Consider the following 21,897-nt stretch of genomic DNA (forward strand, 5'->3'; position numbering starts at 1 on the left):
GCCAGAGGTTAGGGCCCGTGAGTTGTGAACAAAAATGAGAACACGTGTTAAGAGCATTATAAATGCAGTGCTGGGGGCACGTGGGTGGCTCAGTCAGTTAATGACTGCCTTCAGCTCAGGTAATGATCCCAGGGTCCTGGGATTGAGCCCCGCTTTGGGCTCCCTGCTCAGTAGAGAGCCTGCTTCTCTCTCACCCCCTGCCCCTCCACCCCGCTTGTGCTCTTTCTCTCTCACTCCTCTCTCTCTCAAATAAATCAATAAAATCTTCAAAAACAAATTAATTATTTAATACAATAAAATTAACTAACTAAATAAAATAAACACAGTGCTGGTCACAACTGTATCTGGCTCAAGCCTCCATTTTCTAACTCAAAGGAGGTTTAGGTTAGAGTTGTAAAAATGGCTAAATATTAAAAATATTAAAAGGCTTACTATTATAGGCAAGCACAGTGAGGAAGCCACCCAGAAAAATACCTCAAGCATGCAAAGAGTAACTGTACAAACTTTCTGGTAAAGAAATGAACACTGAAGCTGAACCACAGCAGCAGAATTTAGGTCAGATTTAAGAAAACCTTCAGCACCAGAACAGGTTACCGTGGACAGACTGACAGCCCAGAAGAGGTTAAAAAGATGACCGCTTTGGAAATAGCAACAGTCATCCTTGAGCAGGATGGCTTGGGAGACGAGGCCAATACAAGATGGATGTGTGGACATTGGGCTTCCTCTAGGACGAAGTCTTTCGAATTTCATACCATAAAACAACTTGAGCTTAGCGCGAGGGAGAGAAAGTCCTCCCCGAGCGGAGTCCGGCAGTGACTGGGTGAGAGGCAGGTGGGCTCTGCACCAACCCCAGGAGGCCAGTGCTGCCTGGAGAGTCTGACACGTTGTTGGACTTCACCAAGCGCAGCCATCCTCTGGACGCTGCTGTTCTGGAACTATGGTCAAGGCTGAAGTCAGTAATTTTAGAGCAGGGCTTCTCCACCGTGGCACTACTGACATTTTGGACTGCGTAGCTATTCGTTGTGGGAGCTGTCCTATGGAGGGTATCTGGCAGCACCCCAACTTCTACCCACTAGCCTAGCAGTGCCTGGCCAAAAAATGCCTAGACACAAAGGACGAGATGAGGTATCTTCATAGAAAGGCAAGGAAACAGACAAATTATATTTAAAAACTAAAAGGAAAAATATTTAAAGAGCTACCCAGGGGATCAGCTACTAATAACCTTTTGAAGGGGAAATAGTAAAACACTGACACACGAAAATTGAAATGCAATACTTGGAAAAACTTAGTAAGCGGAGAAGTCCTAAAACAATTAAGTTAAAGACAATTTTTAGATCTTACAGAAGCTAAAAACCTAACTTTAACAGTGCAGTGGTCCCCCTAAGACTTCACTTTGTGTGTTATATTCAAGTACTTTTCAATAACAAAGCATGGGACTCTCATTGAAGGATGCTTCCTTCCGGGCTTAAATCATCAACAAATGTACTTCGTCCAGTTCCAAGATATTAATTTATTTCGGGTAAACACGTGCAAATTTGTGGATACGGTCTCTCAAGAGCAGCAAGCTAAATTCCTACCTATGAATATACTGTTCTTGAAAGGTCTGAGACCTGCAGTAAAGACCTGGCTTTGCTGGCTTCAGCAGGCACTCACAGCAGCTGAAAAAGTGATTTTGTCCACTAGAGGGAACTCGGCCTGCCATACTGTCCCCTAAACAAACAGAAGCACAACACTGAACAAAATAGGAAAGAGAAACGTGTGCGCGCACGCACATGTATGCGTGTGTGTGTGACCTGCACATGGTGGCAGAGTGGGAAAAGAAAGGGGCAGGAAAATAATAATACTCCAGACCTAAATTCTGCACCTTAACGAAGAAGTGAACAGAAACGTGACCACATTTTCTTTTCTCTGTGCAAAATAAACAAAAAGGCAATATCCTATATCAGATTGTCTTTTTAAAAAATTCCACATTTTTACAGAAGTCATTAAGATTTCTCTGTATCTTACCAAAAATAGCTTATTTCCTTATTTGTCAAAGCTACTAAGCTCATTGATAACAGATATTACCTGCACCTAGAACTAACTGCCTGCGAGGCACAAAACAAAATTCATTATTGGAAAGTCTAAGTAATTCTTTAAAAGTCTGTTAAATCAATGCTCAGAAGAACCACAAGTAAAGATTTTAAGGCAGCTGGGAAGCAGAAATTCTCATTCACTATCACGTGGTTCTTGAAATTAGAACAAACTAGCTTTTTAGTTCTAAAGCATTCTCTTAACTACAAAACAATAAAATAAATAACATTTTAAAACATGCAAATAAAAGTCAATTATCACATGGTTTCACTTATTTGTGGAACATAAGGAATAGCATGGAGGACATTAGGAGAAGGAAGGGAAAAAGTGGGGGGGGAGTGGAGGGAGAGACGAACCATGAGAGACTCTGGACTCTGAGAAACAAACAGGGTTTTAGAGGGGAGGGGGGAGGGGGGAATGGTTAGCCTGGTGATAGGAGGGCACGTACTGCATGGAGCACTGGGTGTTATACGAAAACAATGGATCGTGGATCACCACATCAAAAACCAATGATGTATTGTATGGTGACTAACATAACATAATAAAATTTTAAAAAATAAATAAAACATGCAAATAACCCCACCATCCAGAAATAACTACTACCAGGTGGGCATATCTTCTGGTTTTCTCTATGCATGTAATTGGTCTATTTCTAATCTACAGAAGTTGAATCTTTTTAACTACCTTTTTTCACTTAAATCATGAACACCTTTCTACATAAATGTATGCATTTTTAAAGATTTTATTTATTTATTTGAGAGAGAGAGAGAGAGAGGGAGTATGAGCAGAGGGAACGGCAGAGGGAGAGGGAGAAGCAGGCTCCCCGCTGGGCAGGGAGTCCGTATCCATTTTTATAAACAAATATGCACTTCCTATGTATACATTTTTATTAAAGTATAATTGATACACAGCATTTTATTAGTTTCAGGTGTACAACACAGTCATTCGGTATTTGTATATATTGCAAAATGATCACAGCAAGTCTAGTTAACATCTGTTAAGTGCAATTTTTAAATGGCTGCACAGTATTTCACTGTATGCACCGCACCATGTTTTACTTCAGCTTCAAACACACTTTAAAACACCCCTCCTGTGGAGAGTGGGCTCGGGTCCAGGTGTTCACTGTGAAAAGCCTTTGAAGGAGTCCTCGCTTCGGACGTTGCCACGGAAGCCGCCCCAACACTCCTTTCCTCAGCAAAGCCTCACCTACACCACACCGAGTCTACAACCTAGAACAAACCCCAAATCGAAGCCGACCCAAGTCTGACCCGCGGTCTTCCTCTTCAGGAACTATGTCCTCCTCGGGCACACCTGTTCCTCCCTGCCCCCGAATCCTCCATTTCTTGTTTGCTTCTCTCATGTGCGCCTCTCCCATTCCCCTGCTGTACATCCTGATTGTGTATCTGTGGGGGAGAAATTTCCCAAACACTCCACAACCCCCAACTGGTATTTCAAAAACACACGGGCCTTTGACAATTAAATTCCTGTTATTGCAGAAACTGGGTCCAATTCTACTTCCAGAGCTAGAAGCAACTAGGCTTGCAGCAGCATCATGATGAGGACAATGCATATTTTTCCTCTCCCTCAGAAAGCATCGTACACATCACAAGGGTTAACTGCCTAATTCTTTATTATCTTCCCCATCCACAGTCATCACAAGACACCCTGCCCAGGAAGGCAAGAATGAGAGGTTATTGTTAAGACAGAATGAATGAGACAATGTGTGGTTCTGTTCTTCTGACCTGACAATGTGACCCAGGCAGGGGGCACTGGGACCGGGGCGGGGCCCAGGCCAGCCTCCACGCATCCTCATGGGGCCGGCGCTGTGTGCTTCCGGAATACGACCCCGGCTCACGGGCCTTTCCTCCCGGACTCCTCTCCCTCAGGAGCGCCAGGGGAGCAGATGAACTCCAGATGTTTCCAAGGGAGTGTGCGCTCTCTCTCTCTCTCCGTGAGAACTGGGGCATCGGATCTGATCCCTGGCTGCCCTTCCCTATCCCAGGTATCCCTAAGACTGGAGTGAGGATAAGGTTCTGCTTTAAAATATAAATTGTGATGAGCTTCTAAGGATGAGGTGCCACAGTCATCCCCAGAACACCATCTGCACCAGCAGTCTGGGGAGAATCTCATTTGCTTAGATCTCTACTCATAAATCAGAAGTTTAAGAAAATTGTGGGTCAAAATATCTGCACACCAAGAATGTAACACATCTAGTACCATCAAGAGCTACACTGTCCCCCAGGCACTGGTGGGGAGGGAGGTCGATGGAGGTGTTTAGGGAAGGAAAAGGCATTTTTGTTCATTGGGTTGGCACATGCTTCCCCACAGAAGCTATTCAAATTCATACTGTACTTTCTGACAAAATCATGTCTCTCAGAATTGATGATGAAGAACTTTCTCAAACACCAGAGCAAGAGCCGAAAGAAAAGGCCATAGAAGAAACCAGAATCCTTCTCTTGGGAGTTCAAAGTCCTGTTCTACCCACGAGCTCACAATAGGCTTCTAAAGTGGAGGAGTTTCAGGAAGTTACTGGGGTCAAGGGGAGGGCAAGGGTATCTTTGTAGCCCGATGTGTTTTTCATTCAAAATCAATAAAACAGAAACAAAACAAAAAGAACCCCCGACTCAAAACAGAATTTCAAAGAACAGCCCAGATTGCCTGAAGCCGGACTCACTCTGTGGCCACCATCTGGGGGACGGGTTCATCGAGTAGTTCCAAGCTGTGCAGGATCCAGTAGCAGAGCCATGGGCGGCTGGCATCCAGACACTGCAAAAGGCACAGGGGAGAGAACACACCCCTTATTCAGAATCATCTCAAGATGCTGCTGACAAGGCGACATCTGGCTCACCCCGGCTGCCTGGAAAGGGGGAGGAGGGCACCCTATGAACGATAAGTGAATGAAGGACGCTTTGCTTTGTGGCCCTAGTCAGCAGCTGAAGTGACCATATGTGCAGAAAGGACAATGGGACAAAGAAGTCCACCTTGAGCCCACTAGGTCCTCCCCGATAGGCGCCTAAGGAAGGCTCAGCAGAGGGGCACCCACACGCTAGGAAGCTAAGTGATGCCGTTTTCTCAGTGTAGACCCAAGGAGATCTAGGCTCTCAGACAGCGATTTCCTGGATTAACTCATTCACCGATTCAACAAATATTTGGTACCTTCTTGTGTGTGCCAAGCATTGTATTAGATACGGGGGGCACAATAATGAATACAACTTAGTTCCTACTCTTGAGATGCTTGGGATATAGAATGTGTGTGTTTATCTGTAGAGGAAGAAGGCTCTAGACAGGTGCAGTTAAACACGAGTCACCTTACAGCTTTCTGGAACAAGACGGCACATAACACATGCACGCATGTACCCGAATAACAATACACACTGCAATGGGCAGGAGCAGAGTCCGGACAGAGCACATGAAGAGCCTAATTCTGCCTCAGGGGCTGGGAAAGGCTTCCCAAGGTGATGCGTGAGGTGCTTGGGATCCCAATTCAACCCATAAACATGGATAGAGCATCCAAGGCAGGCAGGCAGGTAGTCGTACTGCTCCCGTTTTCCAGAGTAAAAGTATATAAATGAGATCCAGGGAGATTAAGTTTTTCCAGACGACGAAGACCATCAAACGTCAGAGCTGAGACAAGAAGCCAGGTTTCTGGACTCGCACTCCTGTGCTCCTTCCATTGGCCCAAGCTGCCCTCTTCATAAATGCACTGACCGTTCCCAGCTGCGGCTAGGCCACCACCTGGGGAGCTGTGCGTGTGGATCCCGCCTGCCTGGGTTGGAGTCCCAGCTCCCCCTCTTACAGCTATGCACTTCTGAGCAGATGACTTAATCCTGCCACTGACTTCCGTCAGATAGTAGGTGAGATAAGTAGGGAGAGAGGGCATGGCAAGCTGCAGCACTCTGTTCAACTGTTAGCTGGTACACTATTAACCGTATCGGGGCTCACTGCACCTTAACCAGTGAGGACCCCCGTCAAGGGTTGAAAATTTTGACCCCAAAGCCAAGTCTAGCCCATAGGCATGTTCTACCTGTTCCCTGTAGTGTTTTGTTTTTTAAATTAGAATTAGTTGCAACCTGTAGGCATTGGGAGAGTCACACAGAAATCTGGATTTCTGGCTTAATTTGAAAAAAGAGAGAGAGAGAGAGATCTGGCCAGCCTAGGTCTGCTGGAACAGAGGGAAAGCACAGGGCCTCGGGCATGCCTCAGTCTCCCTCCCACCTGCCCACTTCTCTTATTTACGCTACCTGCTTGGGTCTACAGGCGTTTCAGCTGGCCAATCCCTGCTGCAAATAATCAAATGCAGACCCCCAAATAAAAAGCAAATTAAAGGCAGGGCTGCTGTGTATAAGGTGAGGCAGGAAGATTGGAGCCCTCCTGTTCACATGCATCCCCTGCCTGCCACCTTCCCAACACCCTACCCCCCCCTCCACCACCACTGCCCTCCCTGAGGCCCCTCTGTGGAAGCCCAGGGCTCTGAGGAATGTGACTTAAAATACACTCTAAGTGTGGGCATTTTTACAGTGTTCAACTGTGGAAGTCCTCACTGGGATTTATATACTGATCCTTTGACCAGCATAGGAATTAGATCCGCTTATAGGGCAAAGGATTAGGGATGGAGAGGAACTGCCTTTTAGCCAGCTGACAAGCGGTGGCCAGGAGAAAGCACGTGAACCCCTCACCACGATCTAAGGTACAAGAAAGCTCCACCCCATGTAGGCTGCCCTGTCCATCCCAGGGGAGGACACGACTAGAGAGCTGGTTCTGCCCTTTCAGGAGTGGGCGCGCCGGCTCCTGCGTACCTGGCTCCTGCCACAGCCACGGAGATCAAAGAGTGACTCGGCAGCAGGTCAGGCCCACGAGTGTTTCACATTCCAACAGAAAAAAGGACCATCTGGCTGACCATCCAACTGAGCTCCTGGCAGCATGCTTACCTCATAGGCGTCTGTCAGCTGTCGAAGCCCTCTTTTCAGATAATGGAAGTGCTTCTCCCTCTGCAAAATCAGCCTGGAAAGACAAAGAGCTTCAACACCTAGTCTCATGCTTCTGCTTCAGCCCCACTAGAGAAAACACATGTGCACATGCACACACTCTCAGCTTCAGGGCACCACCACCCCCCCGGTCAACAAGTAGATAACCAGCATCTTCTTTAGCTCCCAAGGGCAGCTAAACCAGACAGAAGAGGCCAGCACCTGACTGTCCCTAAAGCGTCTGAAAAATGTGCTGGCCGACGCTTTGGGTGAATTCCTCTCCTTTGTAGTAGGTAACTTTGGGCTAAGCAAAAAGCCACAATGAACACACACAGCCAGGCGATGACAAGCCATCCAGAAAGCTCCTCCAGGGTCTGTGAACAGACACCTTGTGGCTCCCCATCCTGTGAGTTTAATTCCAATCTGAGCCTCACCACTTTCCTGACTTGGTTAGCCTCTGTCATTCCAGTCATTTCTTCTGGGGTTACTTCTCCGAGGTGGGTTGTTTGTACCCTGCCTGCTCCTCAGTTGTGTGTCTGTGACTCCCTCCCTGAAATTCCACCTCCTACATGCTGACCTACTGCCCTGGCCACAGGATCTTATTTGTATTCTGCAGCCAGTTCGTCTCCTTGGCACTGATGTCTGTAATTTGGCTGTAAGATGGAATGTGCCGCCCATGGCCACCTGCACAGGCAAGGCCAAGGACAGGGGCTGCACTTCTTGCTGGGTCTCACAGCAGAGGCCTGTGTGATTGTGGGAGGAAGGAAAAAAGAACACAGTGGCCAGCAGTCCCCGTGCTTAACTAATTCCACAAATTAAAAGAGAACCATTCTCTTTTCTAGGTGATCAGTTCAAAAACAATTTATTGAACTCCCTCTATATTATGCTCAGAGTGAGATCGTTCATGTAGTCTTTACCTCAAAGAGTCTCCCAGTTCAGTACTGGAAATGAGTTAAAGACACGAGTGGCTACAGTGTGAAAAACAAATGGGTAGGTTTCATAAAGGAAACACAGATAAAATACTACCAAGACTCTAAAGGGAAGGAGTGGGGGCATCTCATGAAGAAAGGAATGATCAGGAAAGGCTATGTGGGAGAGGGGGAATACGAGGTGGGTGGCCCTGGTAGAGGGAGAAAATGTTCACAGGTAGAGATGGTGAGTAGAGAGGAGACGGTAGCGAGAAGGAACAGAAGCAAAAAGGTTCAGACCAGTGCTGTCCAAAAGAACTTTCCTCAATGATGGAAATGGATCTGTGCTGTCCAGTAGGCAGACACCAGCCATGAGTGGTTACTGAGCATGTGAAATGTGCTAGTGTGACTGAGGAACTAAATTTCAAATTGTATTTCATTTGAATTAATTTCAGTTTAAATAGCTACAGGAGACACATGGCCACTGTATTGGGCAGTGCAGGTATTAAGTGTGCAAAAAGGGTGGGGATCTGGCCTTTCATTCATTAGGAATGAAAGAACAGTGGTCAAAAAGGCAACTTAAGCCCTTTTATAGGAGTCTGGAATGCCACCTGAGGATTTCCTACTCAATTTAGTAGGCAAAGGTAGACCCTGAAGTTTTTGTTTTTGTTTTCCACTTAAGTTGTGTTGTTGTTGTTGTTGTTTTATTGAAGTAGAGCTGACACACAATGTTATAGTTTCAACCTAGTAATTCAACAAGTTTATGCATTAAGCTATGCTCACTCAAGCGTAGCTACCACCTATCACCATATGATGCGATTACAATACCATTGACAATATTCCTTTTGCTGAGACTTATTCATTCCAGAACTAGAAGGCTGAATCTCCCACTTCCCTTCACCCATTTTGCCTTCCCTCCACCCATTTCCCTCTGCAACCACCAGTTTGTTCTGTGTATTTATGGGTCTGTTTCTGCTTTTTGTCTGTTCATTTGTGTTTTAGATTCCACGTGTAACTGAAATCATATAGTATTTGTCTTTCTCTGTCTGACTTATTTCACTTAGCAGAATACTCTCTAGGTCCATCAATGTTGTTGCAAATGGCAAGATCTCATTCTTTTTTTTTATGGCTAGGTAATATTCCACTGTATTATTTACACCACATCTTTATCCATTCATCTACTGATGGACACTTAGGTTGCTTCCATATATTGGCTATTATAAATAATGCTGCAATAAACACAGGGGTGCATATGTCCTTCCGAATTAGTGTTTTTGTTTTCTCTGGGGAAATACCCAGTAGTGGAATTACTGAATCATATGGTGATTCTATTTGTAATGTCTTGAGGCACCTCCATACTGTTTTCCACAGCAGCTACGACAGTTTGCATTCTCACCAACAGTGCATGAGGGGTCCTTTTCCCCCACATCCTCACCAACACTTGTTATTTCTTGTCTTTCTGGTTCTAGCTATTCTGGCGGGTGGAAGTTGAAATTCTGAAGGTTGTGAGCTGAGAAAAAAAGTGACCCAAACTACGCTTTAGAAAGATTATCTGGCAGCAGTAGGTATTCAGTATGTGTTTACAAACTGGGCCAAGGGAAAACACTAAGCGTGGAGAGAGGGGAGGTGGGAAGACAGGGTAAGGCGGTGCTCACAGTCAACCAGGGCAGAAGTACTTCGAGTCCTTAGGGCTCAAATTAGCACGGTGACCCATGGGCAGGTGGGCTGTATGGCACAGGAAGTGTATTGAGGTGATGATGTCAGTCGCAGCGCCAGAAACACATGTAAGACTCAGAAGAGGGTTCCAAGTGACACAGACGGACTAGGAATCATTTATCTGCACGCAGACGACAGATGAAGCTGCAAGAGTAGAGGACAAAGCAGAGAGAAGGGCTTGAATGCTGGACTGGGAGGAGACCCATCCTTATGGGCTTAGAGGACAAGGAGCCAGAGGAGAGAATTAAAGAACGTCGCGTAAGTGGGAGGAGGACAAAGACAATATCATGTCACAGGCAAAACAGCAGGAGAGAACTCCATGGAGGTATTTAACTGTCGCAAATGCTGTGGCAAGACTGAGGAAAAGGAGAACAAATGACAAAGTGGCTGGTGACCTTCGAGAGAGTTCAGGGAGCCGTGAGCAGATTCCAGAGCATAAAGGAGAAGAGACGGCCAGACTCGATGTCTCTTTCAAGGAGCTCCGAGGGCCAGGATTCTGAGCACCCACTGTGTGCAGGCTGAGTGTCCCGCAGTGGGGTGGATTCTGACTCCGCTCCCTAGAGCTGCAGCCCAGAGACAGACACAGACAAGTCCATGGCAGTGACAGCCTCGGCCAAGAGAGAAGCGTGGTGGCTCTGGGAGCACACGGCAAGGCATGCAGGATCAGAACAAACTTCCCAGAGGACACAGCATTGCGTCAAGGAATGAAGGAGACTGGAAGGACAGGAGTTAGCCAGCCAGAAAGGAGGGGATGGGGTGGGTGTTTCAGGAAGGGAACGACGTGGCACATTTGTGTAGGTTTAGTTCAGCCGGAGCATAAGTAGAAGGTAGCGAGCCGTGAGAAGTCGGCCTGGTGAGACACACAGGCACCCGATCACGCGGGACTTCTAAATGCATCAGGAGTCACTGTGCCATCAACATCAGATGACCCTTGCAAAGTCTATACTAAGTAAAAGAAGCTGTCACAGAAAGACCACATATGGTATGATTCCACTTACATGAAATGTCCAGAAGAGGCAAATCCACAGAGACAGAAAGTAGCTGAAGTGGGTGCCAGGGGCTGGGTAGGAACGGAGGAATGGGAGGGTGATGGCTAAGGGGGACAGGGTTTCTCTGTGAGGTGATGAAAATGCTCTAAAATTAACTGTGGTGATGGTTGCATAACTCTGTCCCTATACTAAAAACCACTAAATTGTACACTTTGGGTGAACTGTATATCTGAATTGTATCTCAAAGCTGTTACCAAAAAAAAAGACAAGTAAAAAGAAAAAAATTTGAGGCAGTCGCTGAAGTATTTTAGGCATGGGAAAGACATGGTCAGATCTGCATTTTCTAGATCCCAGGAGCTGCAGCATGCTGAACAGATTGGGGTGCGGATAAGACTAGTGGCAGGAGACCAAACCCACAATCCAAGTGTGTCTGTGATGTGTGTGAGGGAAGAAAGACAACAGACTGGCAGCCTGAGGGGGTTACTGGGGGGAAGGCAGAGGAGAGGTAAAAACTGCTTGAGAGCAAAGACGTTGAAAATACAAGTGTCCAGAGAAAAATCCACCAAGGACGGTCCCTAAAGAAGAGGGAAGAAGGAGGGTTGGGGTGGAGAGTTCAGTAGGAGAGATGAGTCTGGCAGTAAGGATGGATGCTCCATTCTCAGAGATGGAAACAGTGAGAGAAAGTGTGAAGTTAGACAAACATAGGACTTGGAAGTGGGGAAGAAGGAAGCTCACATGGGACAGCCTGGAGTTTCTCAGGAGGTAGGGGGCAAGACAGGTCACTGGGGTGAGTGTGTTAGAGAATCTACAAGAGATGAGTAAGGGGAGCACAGAGCAGTAGTGAAGGCCCAGCTAAAGCTTGTAGTATAACTTCTGGTGTAGCCACTCAGCAGGCAACGTCACATGACTTTTCTCCTTGGAAATCTTGCTGGGATCCTTCAGCAGAAGCAGGGATAGGGATGCCATGGTAAGGACTGGGAGGAGGGGAAGAGCAGAAAGGCGGAGGCGGGAGCGACCTGAATGAGACCAGGGAACTGGTGACAAATAGCTTGCGAACCACAGCGCAGGCTGAGAAGCTGGGGGCGGCCAGGATGGGAGTGCAGACAAGGAGAACCAGGAGTGTCCACGAGACCATCAATGAGGGCAGGCTGAGAAACCCAAGCCAGGTGAGGGCAAGTACAGAATCTGGAGGCAGATCGCCTGACTTCTAACTCTGAAAGGACCCATTCAGAGTGCGGTTTTCTATAGGTCAATTCTTTCCTATCGAAGAAACAATCAAAGGAATTTGAATATACCAAATGCCTTGAGAGGTTAAGCCACAGAGCAGAGAAGGGAGAAACAGAAGAGAACACTAGCCACCTCATTTGGAAATGTGAGGCAAGACAGTGGTTAAGGGGTCCTGTAAACAAGAATTTGTGATCCTAAGTACAATGCTAGGGCAAGGGACCAGGTGAGAAGGTGGGTGCACTTGTTGGAACCACGTGGTCAGTCTGTCCCTAGTCCACTGCCTTGTCACTCTGAGGAGAGCTCCTGCCTGGCTTCCACATCTGTGCCCCACACAGAGCAGGCTCTTGACATCTGTTTGTCAAATGAACAGAAGGAAGAATAAAGGAACACACAGTAAGGCCAGTTTCTGACCAACCTAACGAGACTGTTCTCCCTGGATACATGTTCCTTCGATTTAAATGAATGACAAACCTCCAGGGGAGTTCAGGTTCACTTGGAGAGGGCATGGAGAGGGGTGACTGGACTGGCTCAGGGGTCTGTCCCTCCAGCTCTCGCGCGTGTGCTCACGCCCTCCACACTGAGGAGACCCGCCGGCCGCAGGCTGCCCTCCCCTATGGGACCGAGAATTCTGAGAGAGCCCAATTACGCACCTAAGCAAACCCTGTCTCCTACTGGGAAAACAGAAACAAGAAACTTGGAGAAGAAACCCTTTTCCTTGTCTTCTCCACGCTCCTCTCACTTGATAGGCAAGGGGATTTTCAGTCACTGCAAAGTGACTGACCTCAGGGGCAAATGCTTTTCTGCCTCAAGGGAGTTAAGAGATCCTGCCTCGGGATACCTGGAGCCTCGCCTGCCCAGAAACAAACACCTAACTGAAGGGGGCCTCAGCCACCTTTGCTGCAGCTCTGGCTTGGGCCCTATGGGCAGGCTCCCCCATAGCGCCCTCCTGGATGAACCTCACTCACAGCCAGGCCCTAGCAGCCCTGCCGGGAGGGAACTAAGAAGTTCCTCTAGCTGGTTTCATCTGAAGACCAGCCATAGGCAAGAAAACAGAAATTCTACATAGAGCATTTCCACAAGGGAAACTATTCTCTTTCATTTTTGCTCGCTTAATCAAACACACACACACACACACACACACTATATGCATATCAGCATTAGGTTATTCTAAAATCTTGCAAAAGGTCTCTTTGTTTATGTAGAGCTGCAAGGACCACAATGCTGACTGAATTTTAACTTCTCCTCTGAGGCTTATGATTCTTTTAAATTGAAGGGACACATATCCAGTTTCTTTTGGTCAGCAGAAACTGTACTAACAGCCTTATTGATATGGACTGAACTGTGTCCCCCGAAATTCATACATTCAATCCCTAACCCCCAGTGTGACTGTATTTGGAGACAGAGTCTTTAAAGAGTTATTTAAGGTTAAACAAGGTCTGGTGACCCTATAAGAAGAGGAAGAGACACCAGGGAGGAGCATATACAGGAAAGGCCATGTGAGGACACAATGAGAACGCCATCTACAAGCCAAGGAGAGAGACCTCAGGAGAAACCAACCCTGCAAGCACCTTGATCTTGGACTTCCAGCCTCCAAGACTGTGAGAAAATAAATTTCTGTTGTTTCAGCCGCCTAGTCTGTGGTATTTCATTACAGCAGCCCTAACAAACTAATACCCTTACTATTCCTTTATTCTCAATTCACCTCTGTCCAAAAATCTTTTCTGTGTAAGGAGTTAAAATAGAAATTCCCTTTCTTTGCTGAACAATTCAGCCCTACAGCCATGCCATTAGGTGAAGCAGAACAACATAGGCTCTGTGCAGGAGTGGGGTGGGGGGGCAGGGAGTGCAGGGTGTCAGTGCTCGAGTGGATGAGAGGACATCTATGTGGCCGTGCAGAGGGGGATGGGAGATGGGGAGACATAAGAGAAAGGATCAAGTAAGTAAATATGTTAAGGATCCTGGGAGTCCACCTCTACTATCTGAAAAGGAACTTTGAAATATATGTGTACTAGGGGTGCCTGGGTGGCTCAGTCGTTAAGCGTCTGCCTTCGGCTCAGGTCGTGATCCCAGGGTCCTGGGATCGAGCCCCGCATAGGGCTCCCTGCTCGGCAGGAAGCCTGCTTCTCCCTCTCCCACTCCCCCTGCTTGTGTTCCTGCTCTCGCTATCTCCCTCTGTCAAATAAATAAATAAAATCTTAAAAATATATATGTATGTGTACCAGGCAGCGATGTAAATTATAAATACAATGTAATTTCCTACTATGACTTGAATCCTTTTGGGTTTCAAGACCCTCTGTGATATGCCTCTACCTACTTCTCTCCAGCCTCATCTCATGCCCCCACTAAACCCAGTCATACCGCCTTCTTTGTGCTCTGTGCTTTTCAGTCTCGAGACTTTAGCTCATGCTGTTCCCTCCGTCTGGAACACTGCGACCACCTCCTAAACTCCTAAACTCTGACCAACTCCTACTCACCCCCTAGGTCTCAGCCTGAGAGCCACTTTCTCCGAGAGGCCTTCTGCTAGAGACTGAATGCTCGTGTCCCTTCAAAATTCATGTTGAGATCCCACCGTATCTGCTGGTGCCTTGATCTTGGACTTCCCAGCCTCCAAAACTGTGAGAAATAAATGTTTCTTATTTAAACCACCCAGTCAATGGTAATTTGTTGTAGCAGCCAGAACAGACTAAGACATATTCCCTAACTTCCGAACCTAAATTACATCCTCCCTATTATTCTCTCAGAGCATCCCATTCCCTTCCTTGACACCCATCCCATTGGTATTTGCATCTGTTTATGATTTCTGTTGTTTCAGCCACCTAGTCTGCGGTAGAGTTTAGTTCATGCATCTCAGCAGATACGGTGTTTGATGAGGGCCCACTCCCTGGTTCCTAAATGGCCATCTTCCCACTGTGTCTTCACATGGTAGAAGGGGTGAGGGAGTTCTCTGGAGCCTCTTTTATAAGGTCACTAATCCCTTCATGACCTAATCACCTCCCAAAGTCCTCTATGTATTTGCATCTGTTTATGTATTTGCATCTGTTTAATGGCTACCTCCCCCATGAGACTAAGAGTCCAGTAGGGCCAGGACCTGGGTTAGCCTTGATCACTCTTTCCCAAGAGGAAAATGACATGGGAGTATGTGAGAATGAGAGAGAGAGAGAGAGTTTAGTTCATGCATCTCAGATTTCTTACTAAAGCTAATGTAATAAATGGAAAGGGGTAAATTCCTACATGTGTGGAATAACCACAGGGAAGGGGAAATTAGCTTTCACGGGAAAGCAGGCTACTGACTAACAAAACCGTTAAAATCACGGTCAAAAAGGTCCTTTGGGAGGGACTACCTCACTCCAGGAAAGGATGCAGGTTTCACGGTCTTAGAGAGAGAGGGAAATCACTTTTGGAATGGGGAATAATTGTAGAAGGTACTGACATTCAGCTTCAGCCGTGAATTTCAGCCAAATCTGGTATTTGGCTGTGGCACTGGAAGGTTCAAGAGGCAAATGCCTCCCTCAGCATCATTCCTGGCATCCCTGGACCTACGCGTGGTCAGTGGTCCTGGGTGCGGGTGTGATACCATCACACTGATCAGCGTCATAACCTCAAAAACAAACACGCCATCTCATTTAGATTTATTGCTGGTATCTGCATATTCACTTTAGCTAAAAATGAAGGTTTCCTCCTCCATTATGTCAGACTTTTAAAATTTGACTTCTAAAATGTTAAATATTGAAATTGTGGTAATAATTTAAAATTCTGCTAAATTTTCAGATTTATTCTTCTATCCTAGAAGTTAGTTCTATGATGGTGATGTTTGGCTTCAGCCTTACATTGATATGTTGATTTATATCAGCCACTCACTCAGCCTTTCTGCCAAAATGTGTAATATCTCTAATATTAATTAGCATGCTGTGACATAATGAGATACTTATTAGCATCCTTTAAAACACTCACTTTCAATAGGCAACAATGATAAAATGGGAAATGTCAGATTCCTGAAATAAATCCAGAGCCCTGATATATTCTACTTCCAGAAGGATCCAAACCCAAGAGGAACACTGTCTTCCACCCACACCTGACCTAAGACCTACGGATTCAGGGGATTTAATTTTTTTATTGTCCTCTACCACCACTCCCAAAACACCACTTCTTCCTCCTAGACTATGTAAACTCCAATTCTCCCTCACATCTCTGTAAGAATAAAAGAAAGGTCCAAGGGTCTATTGATGATGGGTGAAAAGGAATGTCAAATGATCAAAGGTCCCTTTGGAAACACAGGGAACATGTGCCCACAGAGCCCCAGACAGCAGACAGTGAGTCAGAGCCCAGTCAGGTGAGTCACCGGGGATGCAACTGCTGGGCACAAAGGCCCTCCGAAAGCAATCACACCCCTCACTACCACCAGGTCCCGCCACATCTGGAGAAGCCTCGCCTGTACCGGGCAGAGGTGGTGCCCACCCGCCCCCCTCAGCTGCTTGTTGACTGATGTGTAAAAACATTCTGCTTTATCTTTAGCACAACTGGCAGAGTATGACATATTTTTCTATATTTTTATTTTTCCATTTAATATATCTTGGGGATTATTCTAAGATATAAACCATGTTTAAATAAAAACTTGGAAGAAAATAAATATTTTTGAAAGCCTATTTTGTAGAAATGTTATTTAAGTAGAGTTGACATACACTGTTATATTAGTTTCAGCCCCCAAGCTGTTGAAACAAATGGCTTCAGTTCCTAATCTCCAGCTGTGGTTCCTGACAAGCAATAATTCATTTATTGAAGACTGAGCTTTAGGTTAATACAGAGATTTGGTTCAGCAGTTTGGGGAAAGACTCCTCCAGTTAGTTCATATTTTCCCTCTTTCCTTCCCCAGGGAAGAAACATGAAGATGACCTTCCCACCTGCCTTCTCCTTTTTCCAATTGTTTTCTGCCTTGGCTAATTAGAATTTTCAGAAGAAAATTTCTTTTTCAAGGAAATAGTGGCAAAACATAATGGTGGTAAAAAAAGACATAAAGTGAACTCAGGCTAGAACCATGTGTGATGTTTCAGTAAATCAGAGCACCCAGAGCCTGAATGGCCTGGGGTTATTCTGTTCAGTCTCCGAAGCACAGGGCTCAGGGCTCAGGCAGGACCTCAGGCCCCCCCTTCCCAGCCAGAGCGAATCAGCCAGCAGCCCAACGGCCCTTTGTCCAGAGGAGTCAAGGCAGAGTGCTGTATCACTAAGATAAAACATGACCACACACAGTTTCGACCTCCTAATCCATTCTGATGGCTGGAAATATGACAGAGGATGGTTCTAGAGAAACAACTTGGGACTGGGAGAAACATGCTAATAGAGGGGTGAAATATCCTCGTGAAATCCTAGTGTGATACATTATAAACTACAAAATAAAGAGAAAATAAAGGTTCAACTTAAATAATAAGTTTCTGCTTATAGTCCCCTTTATGGAATTTCTGACATCAAATTGCTTAGAAAACTTCAACTTGCTAAGTGCCAAGGAAAATAAAAGGCATTGTATTTTCTCCCTGGAGACTTCATCCTTGGGAGCAGCTCCACCGTTACCAACAAGGGCCAGGCTGGGAGAAGCTCAAACTCGTCACCTCTTCCCAGTCACATTATAATATACATCAAAAGAATCCATCCTTTGCCACCCCCTGGATGCTACATCTGTTTCAAAGTGTCATACGACAAAGAAAACCTTGAGAGTTCTAATCTGACACCAGAGCAGCAGGTCACAACTAAGCAACAGAAACATGAACTTCCTCTCCCCATCTTCAGACCTCAGAGTTCAGGCCTTGAGGGGTCTACCCATGTACCACCTGATGGTTCAGTTTGAGGAGAGCATCTCCTCTAAACATCTTTCTAATAGAGGAAGGAGTTGGGGTCATAAGCTTACTAGGTGGCCACAAGGTCAAGAAACCCTTCTCCCAACAGACTTATCCCTTGACGTGAATAGGCTCAAGGAGGAAAGAAGAAAGGCTCTCACAGGAGATGGTGTCTCCCAGATCCCCCCAAACTCCTAACCACAGCTTACCTTGGTACAAGGTGGTTGAACTTGTAAGAACTGAAGACGTCTTGGATCTTTTCTTCCACTTTTGCCTGGTAAGAATCCAGGAGATGGGAGAGAGAAAACAAATACAGATGAGTCCTCTGTCAACTTTTTCTTCCTGTTGTCACAAATGCCCACTGGCTACAGTTTCTTGGTGTGGTTTTGTACTTCACGGGACTGTAAGACTCGATTCAGGGGCTCTGCAGATGGCAGGCTCAGGACAGACAAAAAAGAGAGAAGGTCCTGTCCATGCTGGCATTACAATCGACTCCTCCAGTAAACTATCCATGTAGTTTGGCATGTCCTGGAGTTTGACTCACTGAAACCAGTTACTTAGGGGGCAGACAAGGCATTCTGCTTGAGAGATTTATTCTTGCCTGCTCTATGGAGTTGTTTAGGTGTTCACTTAACTGGCCATTCACAAATACAAAATTAATTCCTGCTAAGGGTCAGGCTTCTTATTGTCAGACTGAACCGTTTAAATACAGATTGAACAGTATTAAAATTCCCTAAGGGATTTACAAGAACACCAATCACTGAAACACCTATGAAATAGCACATCTGGTCATTGGGCCTATGTCACACATAGGACTCCACAGTCCCATAATACAAAGGGTCTCAGAAAGCCAGGTCACAAAAAAATCCAGACCACCTGTTTCCTCTGAAGACCTACCACAACGTGGTCACACAGTTCAGCTTCTGTAAGGAAAGGATACAGCAAGGCAGAAGTGGATTGGTTAATAGGAGACAGGGTTTCTCCTTCACTGGCATCCCTGTTTTGTAGTGAGATATGTCCTCATTGAGATTTCAAGATACATAATAATGTCCTCTCTGGGAATTTCAAAATGTATTCTTTATTTCTGAATCACCCACTGAGTTAGAGCGTCTAGGGCCCTTGACGTATGTGCAAGAATTATTTGTGATGATGAGGGGAGCAATGATGTGAATCATCCCAAATGGTAGCCAATCTAAAATTCATTTATACTTGGTTTCAGGATATACTTTGGTATTTGCCTCTGAACATGAGTTTGAGGGATAATCTGGCTAAGAATTCATAATACTTCAAAAAACAGACTGAAGTCGCTGTCAGAATATGACTCAGGAGGAATAAGGAAGTTGTCCCGATTCTTCACAATTCTTTTCCTTTCCAGACTCTCACACAAGACTAACATAAAGCACCAGCCTAAATGGAAGACAGACTGAATTTCTCAGTTACGCCTTCCTCAGCTGTAAGCTGAAAGGGGCAGAAAAATATACAAGAAACATACGTCAGTAAGATCATGCAATAAAGATTTGCCTACAGTATTCCATTAGAGCTAAGTGAATTGATGAATTCTGAATGAAACAAAATCAAGTGGGAGGAAAACTCACTTCCTTTACCCAAATACAAGCTGATTCAAATCCACACGACTTAATAATATTCCAAGGCTGATGGATGAGCCCATCACCTCCTTAGCATTCTGACACTGAGACCCCTAGAGAGAAAAGGGTCCAGCCAGGAACTCCTTCATGAGACCCACCTTCAGCTCCCCCTCGGACAACATAAGCAGCCAAGTACTAGATGAGGAAAATGTAGTTTTACTGCTAAACTAGGATACCTGACAGACAGAAGGCAGAAAGTGCTTAAAATATTCCCAACACTGTGTCATTTCTCTTCGGATTTCCTAATTACTCTTCTGCAGAATGAACAAGCGATATTCCAATGCAGTTAGTAACGGACTCATGTCTGAAAATCTAAGTTATGAATTCTAATAAATACCTGAGTGTTATAGGTCAGCTGTTCATAAAAATGGACAAATAACAATTCCCTTTATCTTCTCTTAAGAACTGGTATATTTTTTTAATAGATTCATTGAGATATCATTCACACACTAGTCAATTCATCCTTTATTTAAAGTGTATGATTCAACGGCTTTTAGTACATTCAGAGAGTTGTGCATCCATTACAATCAATTTTAGAACATTTTCACTACCCCCAAAAGAAATCCTGCACCCCTTAGCAGTCACCCCCAACCCTCCATCTTCCCCAGCCCCTGTCAACTACTCATCAACTTTCTATCTTCATAGATTTGCCTATTGTGGATATTTCATATAAATGTAATCACACAACATGTGGTCCTTTGTGACTATCTTCTTTCACTTAGCATAATGTTTTCAAGTTTCATACATGTTGTGGCATGAACCATTATTTCATTTCTTTTTTTTTTTTTTAAGATTTTATTTATTTGCGAGAGAGAATGAGAGACAGAGAGCATGAGAGGGAGGAGGGTCAGAGGGAGAAGCAGACTCCCTGCTGAGCAGGGAGCCCGATGTGGGATTCGATCCCAGGACTCCAGGATCATGACCCGAGCCGAAGGCAGTCACTTAATCAACTGAGCCACCCAGGCGCCCTCATTTCTTTTTATTGCCAAGTAATATTCCATTTTATGGATATATCACATTTTTTAATCTATTTTTCATCTGTTGATGGGCATTTGGGTTGTCCCCATTTTGGGGCTATTATGAATAAAGTCGCTATGAACATTCTGGTATAAGTTTTTGGATGGATATATGTTTTCATTTCTACTTAAGTATAGGTATACACCTAGGAGAAGAACTGCTGGACCATATGGTAACTCTACGTTTAACTCTTTAAGGGACTATCAGACTGTTTTCCAAAGCAGTCATAGCATTTTACATTCTCACCAGCAATGTATGAGCATTCTAACTTCTTCACATCCTCACTAACACATGTTACTCTCTGTGGTTCTGATTACATCCATCCTAGTGGGAGTGAAGCAATATTTCATTGCAGTTTTGATTGCAATTCCCTGATGGCTAATGATGTTGAGCATCTTTCTGTGGGCTTATTGGCCATTTGTATATCTTCTTTAGAGAAATGTCTAGTCAGATACTTCTCTTTTTTTTGATTGGGCTGTCTTTTTATTATTGAATTATAATAACTTCTTATATATTCTAGATACAAGACCCTTATCCAATACATGATTTACAAAAATTTATTCCCATTCTATGGGGCACCTGGGTGGCTCAGTTGGTTGAGCTACCGACTCTTGGTTTCGACTCAGGTCATGATCTCGGGGTCATGGGATCGGGCCCACGTCAGGCTCCCCACGCAGTGGGGAATCTGCTTGAGATTCTTTACCTCTGCCCCTCCCCCCACTCTCACTCTCTCTTTGAAAATGGATGTGTGAACCTTTAAAAAAAAAATTTACTCCCATTCTATGTGTTGTCTTTAGGAACTGGTATATTTTAGAAAAAGATCACCTTAGAGCACACAGAATGGTTTCTAGAGTACAACTTTAAAAATAATACTTAGCAATAAGCCTGCAATTTTTTTGACAAATAGTAATGGATTAATATAGAAATTAAAAAGAACTCATCTGGCGAAGAGAAAATCAAAGTCATCTCCAAAACATGCAACATCCTTTTTTGCCTTCCGTTCTCCCCATATGGCCCGCCAAATGTTATATAAAATCTGAGTAAATTTGTTACTGAGAAGACACAAGCATTCTTTGCTCCGATTTGTGTAGCAGAAGGAAAGGAAAAAAGCTAGTTGTATACAAAGGAGTCACCATACCAACTGTGAGACTGCAATGCTTAGAAAGGCCAGCTTGAACGGTTGACCCTTGGCTGGTGTCTAGAAACCTGAATTTGGGGAGGGTCCCCACCATTCCAAGAACTGATGTGTGGCTCACTGGGCTGAAACTGCATAAAGAACCTTGTTTATGCTTAACAGCTTTTTTTTTTTTTTAAGATTTTATTTATTTATTTGACAGAGAGAGGCACAGCAAGAGAGGGAACGCAAGCAGGGGGGGTGGGAGAGGGAGAAGCAGGCTTCCCGCGGAGCAGGGAGCCTGATGCGGGGCTCCATCCCAGGACCCCTGAGATCATGACCTGAGCCGAAGGCAGACACTTAATGACTGAGCCACCCAGGCGCCCCTGAACAGCTTTTTTTCTGGGAGTCTGGAATT

At 45.2% G+C, this 21,897-nt stretch overlaps 1 protein-coding gene across 1 annotated transcript in view; it reads right to left on the reverse strand.

Moving 5' to 3' along the window:
• LOC118002294 (protein farnesyltransferase subunit beta) overlaps positions 1-21,897 on the reverse strand; it is a 64,345-nt gene that overhangs the window by 31,988 nt on the left and 10,460 nt on the right. The window contains exons 2-4 of the mRNA XM_034992652.1: positions 17,912-17,976; positions 7,002-7,074; positions 4,748-4,839 (exon numbers count right to left, since the gene is read on the reverse strand). Of these exons, the coding sequence (XP_034848543.1) occupies positions 4,748-4,839; positions 7,002-7,074; positions 17,912-17,976 (230 nt within the window). The remainder of the gene's footprint in view (positions 1-4,747; positions 4,840-7,001; positions 7,075-17,911; positions 17,977-21,897) is intronic.

This window comes from Mirounga leonina, unplaced genomic scaffold (genome assembly GCF_011800145.1).
Source record: "Mirounga leonina isolate KUSES-001 unplaced genomic scaffold, KU_Mleo_1.0 Mir_82, whole genome shotgun sequence".
NCBI lineage: Eukaryota > Metazoa > Chordata > Mammalia > Carnivora > Phocidae > Mirounga > Mirounga leonina.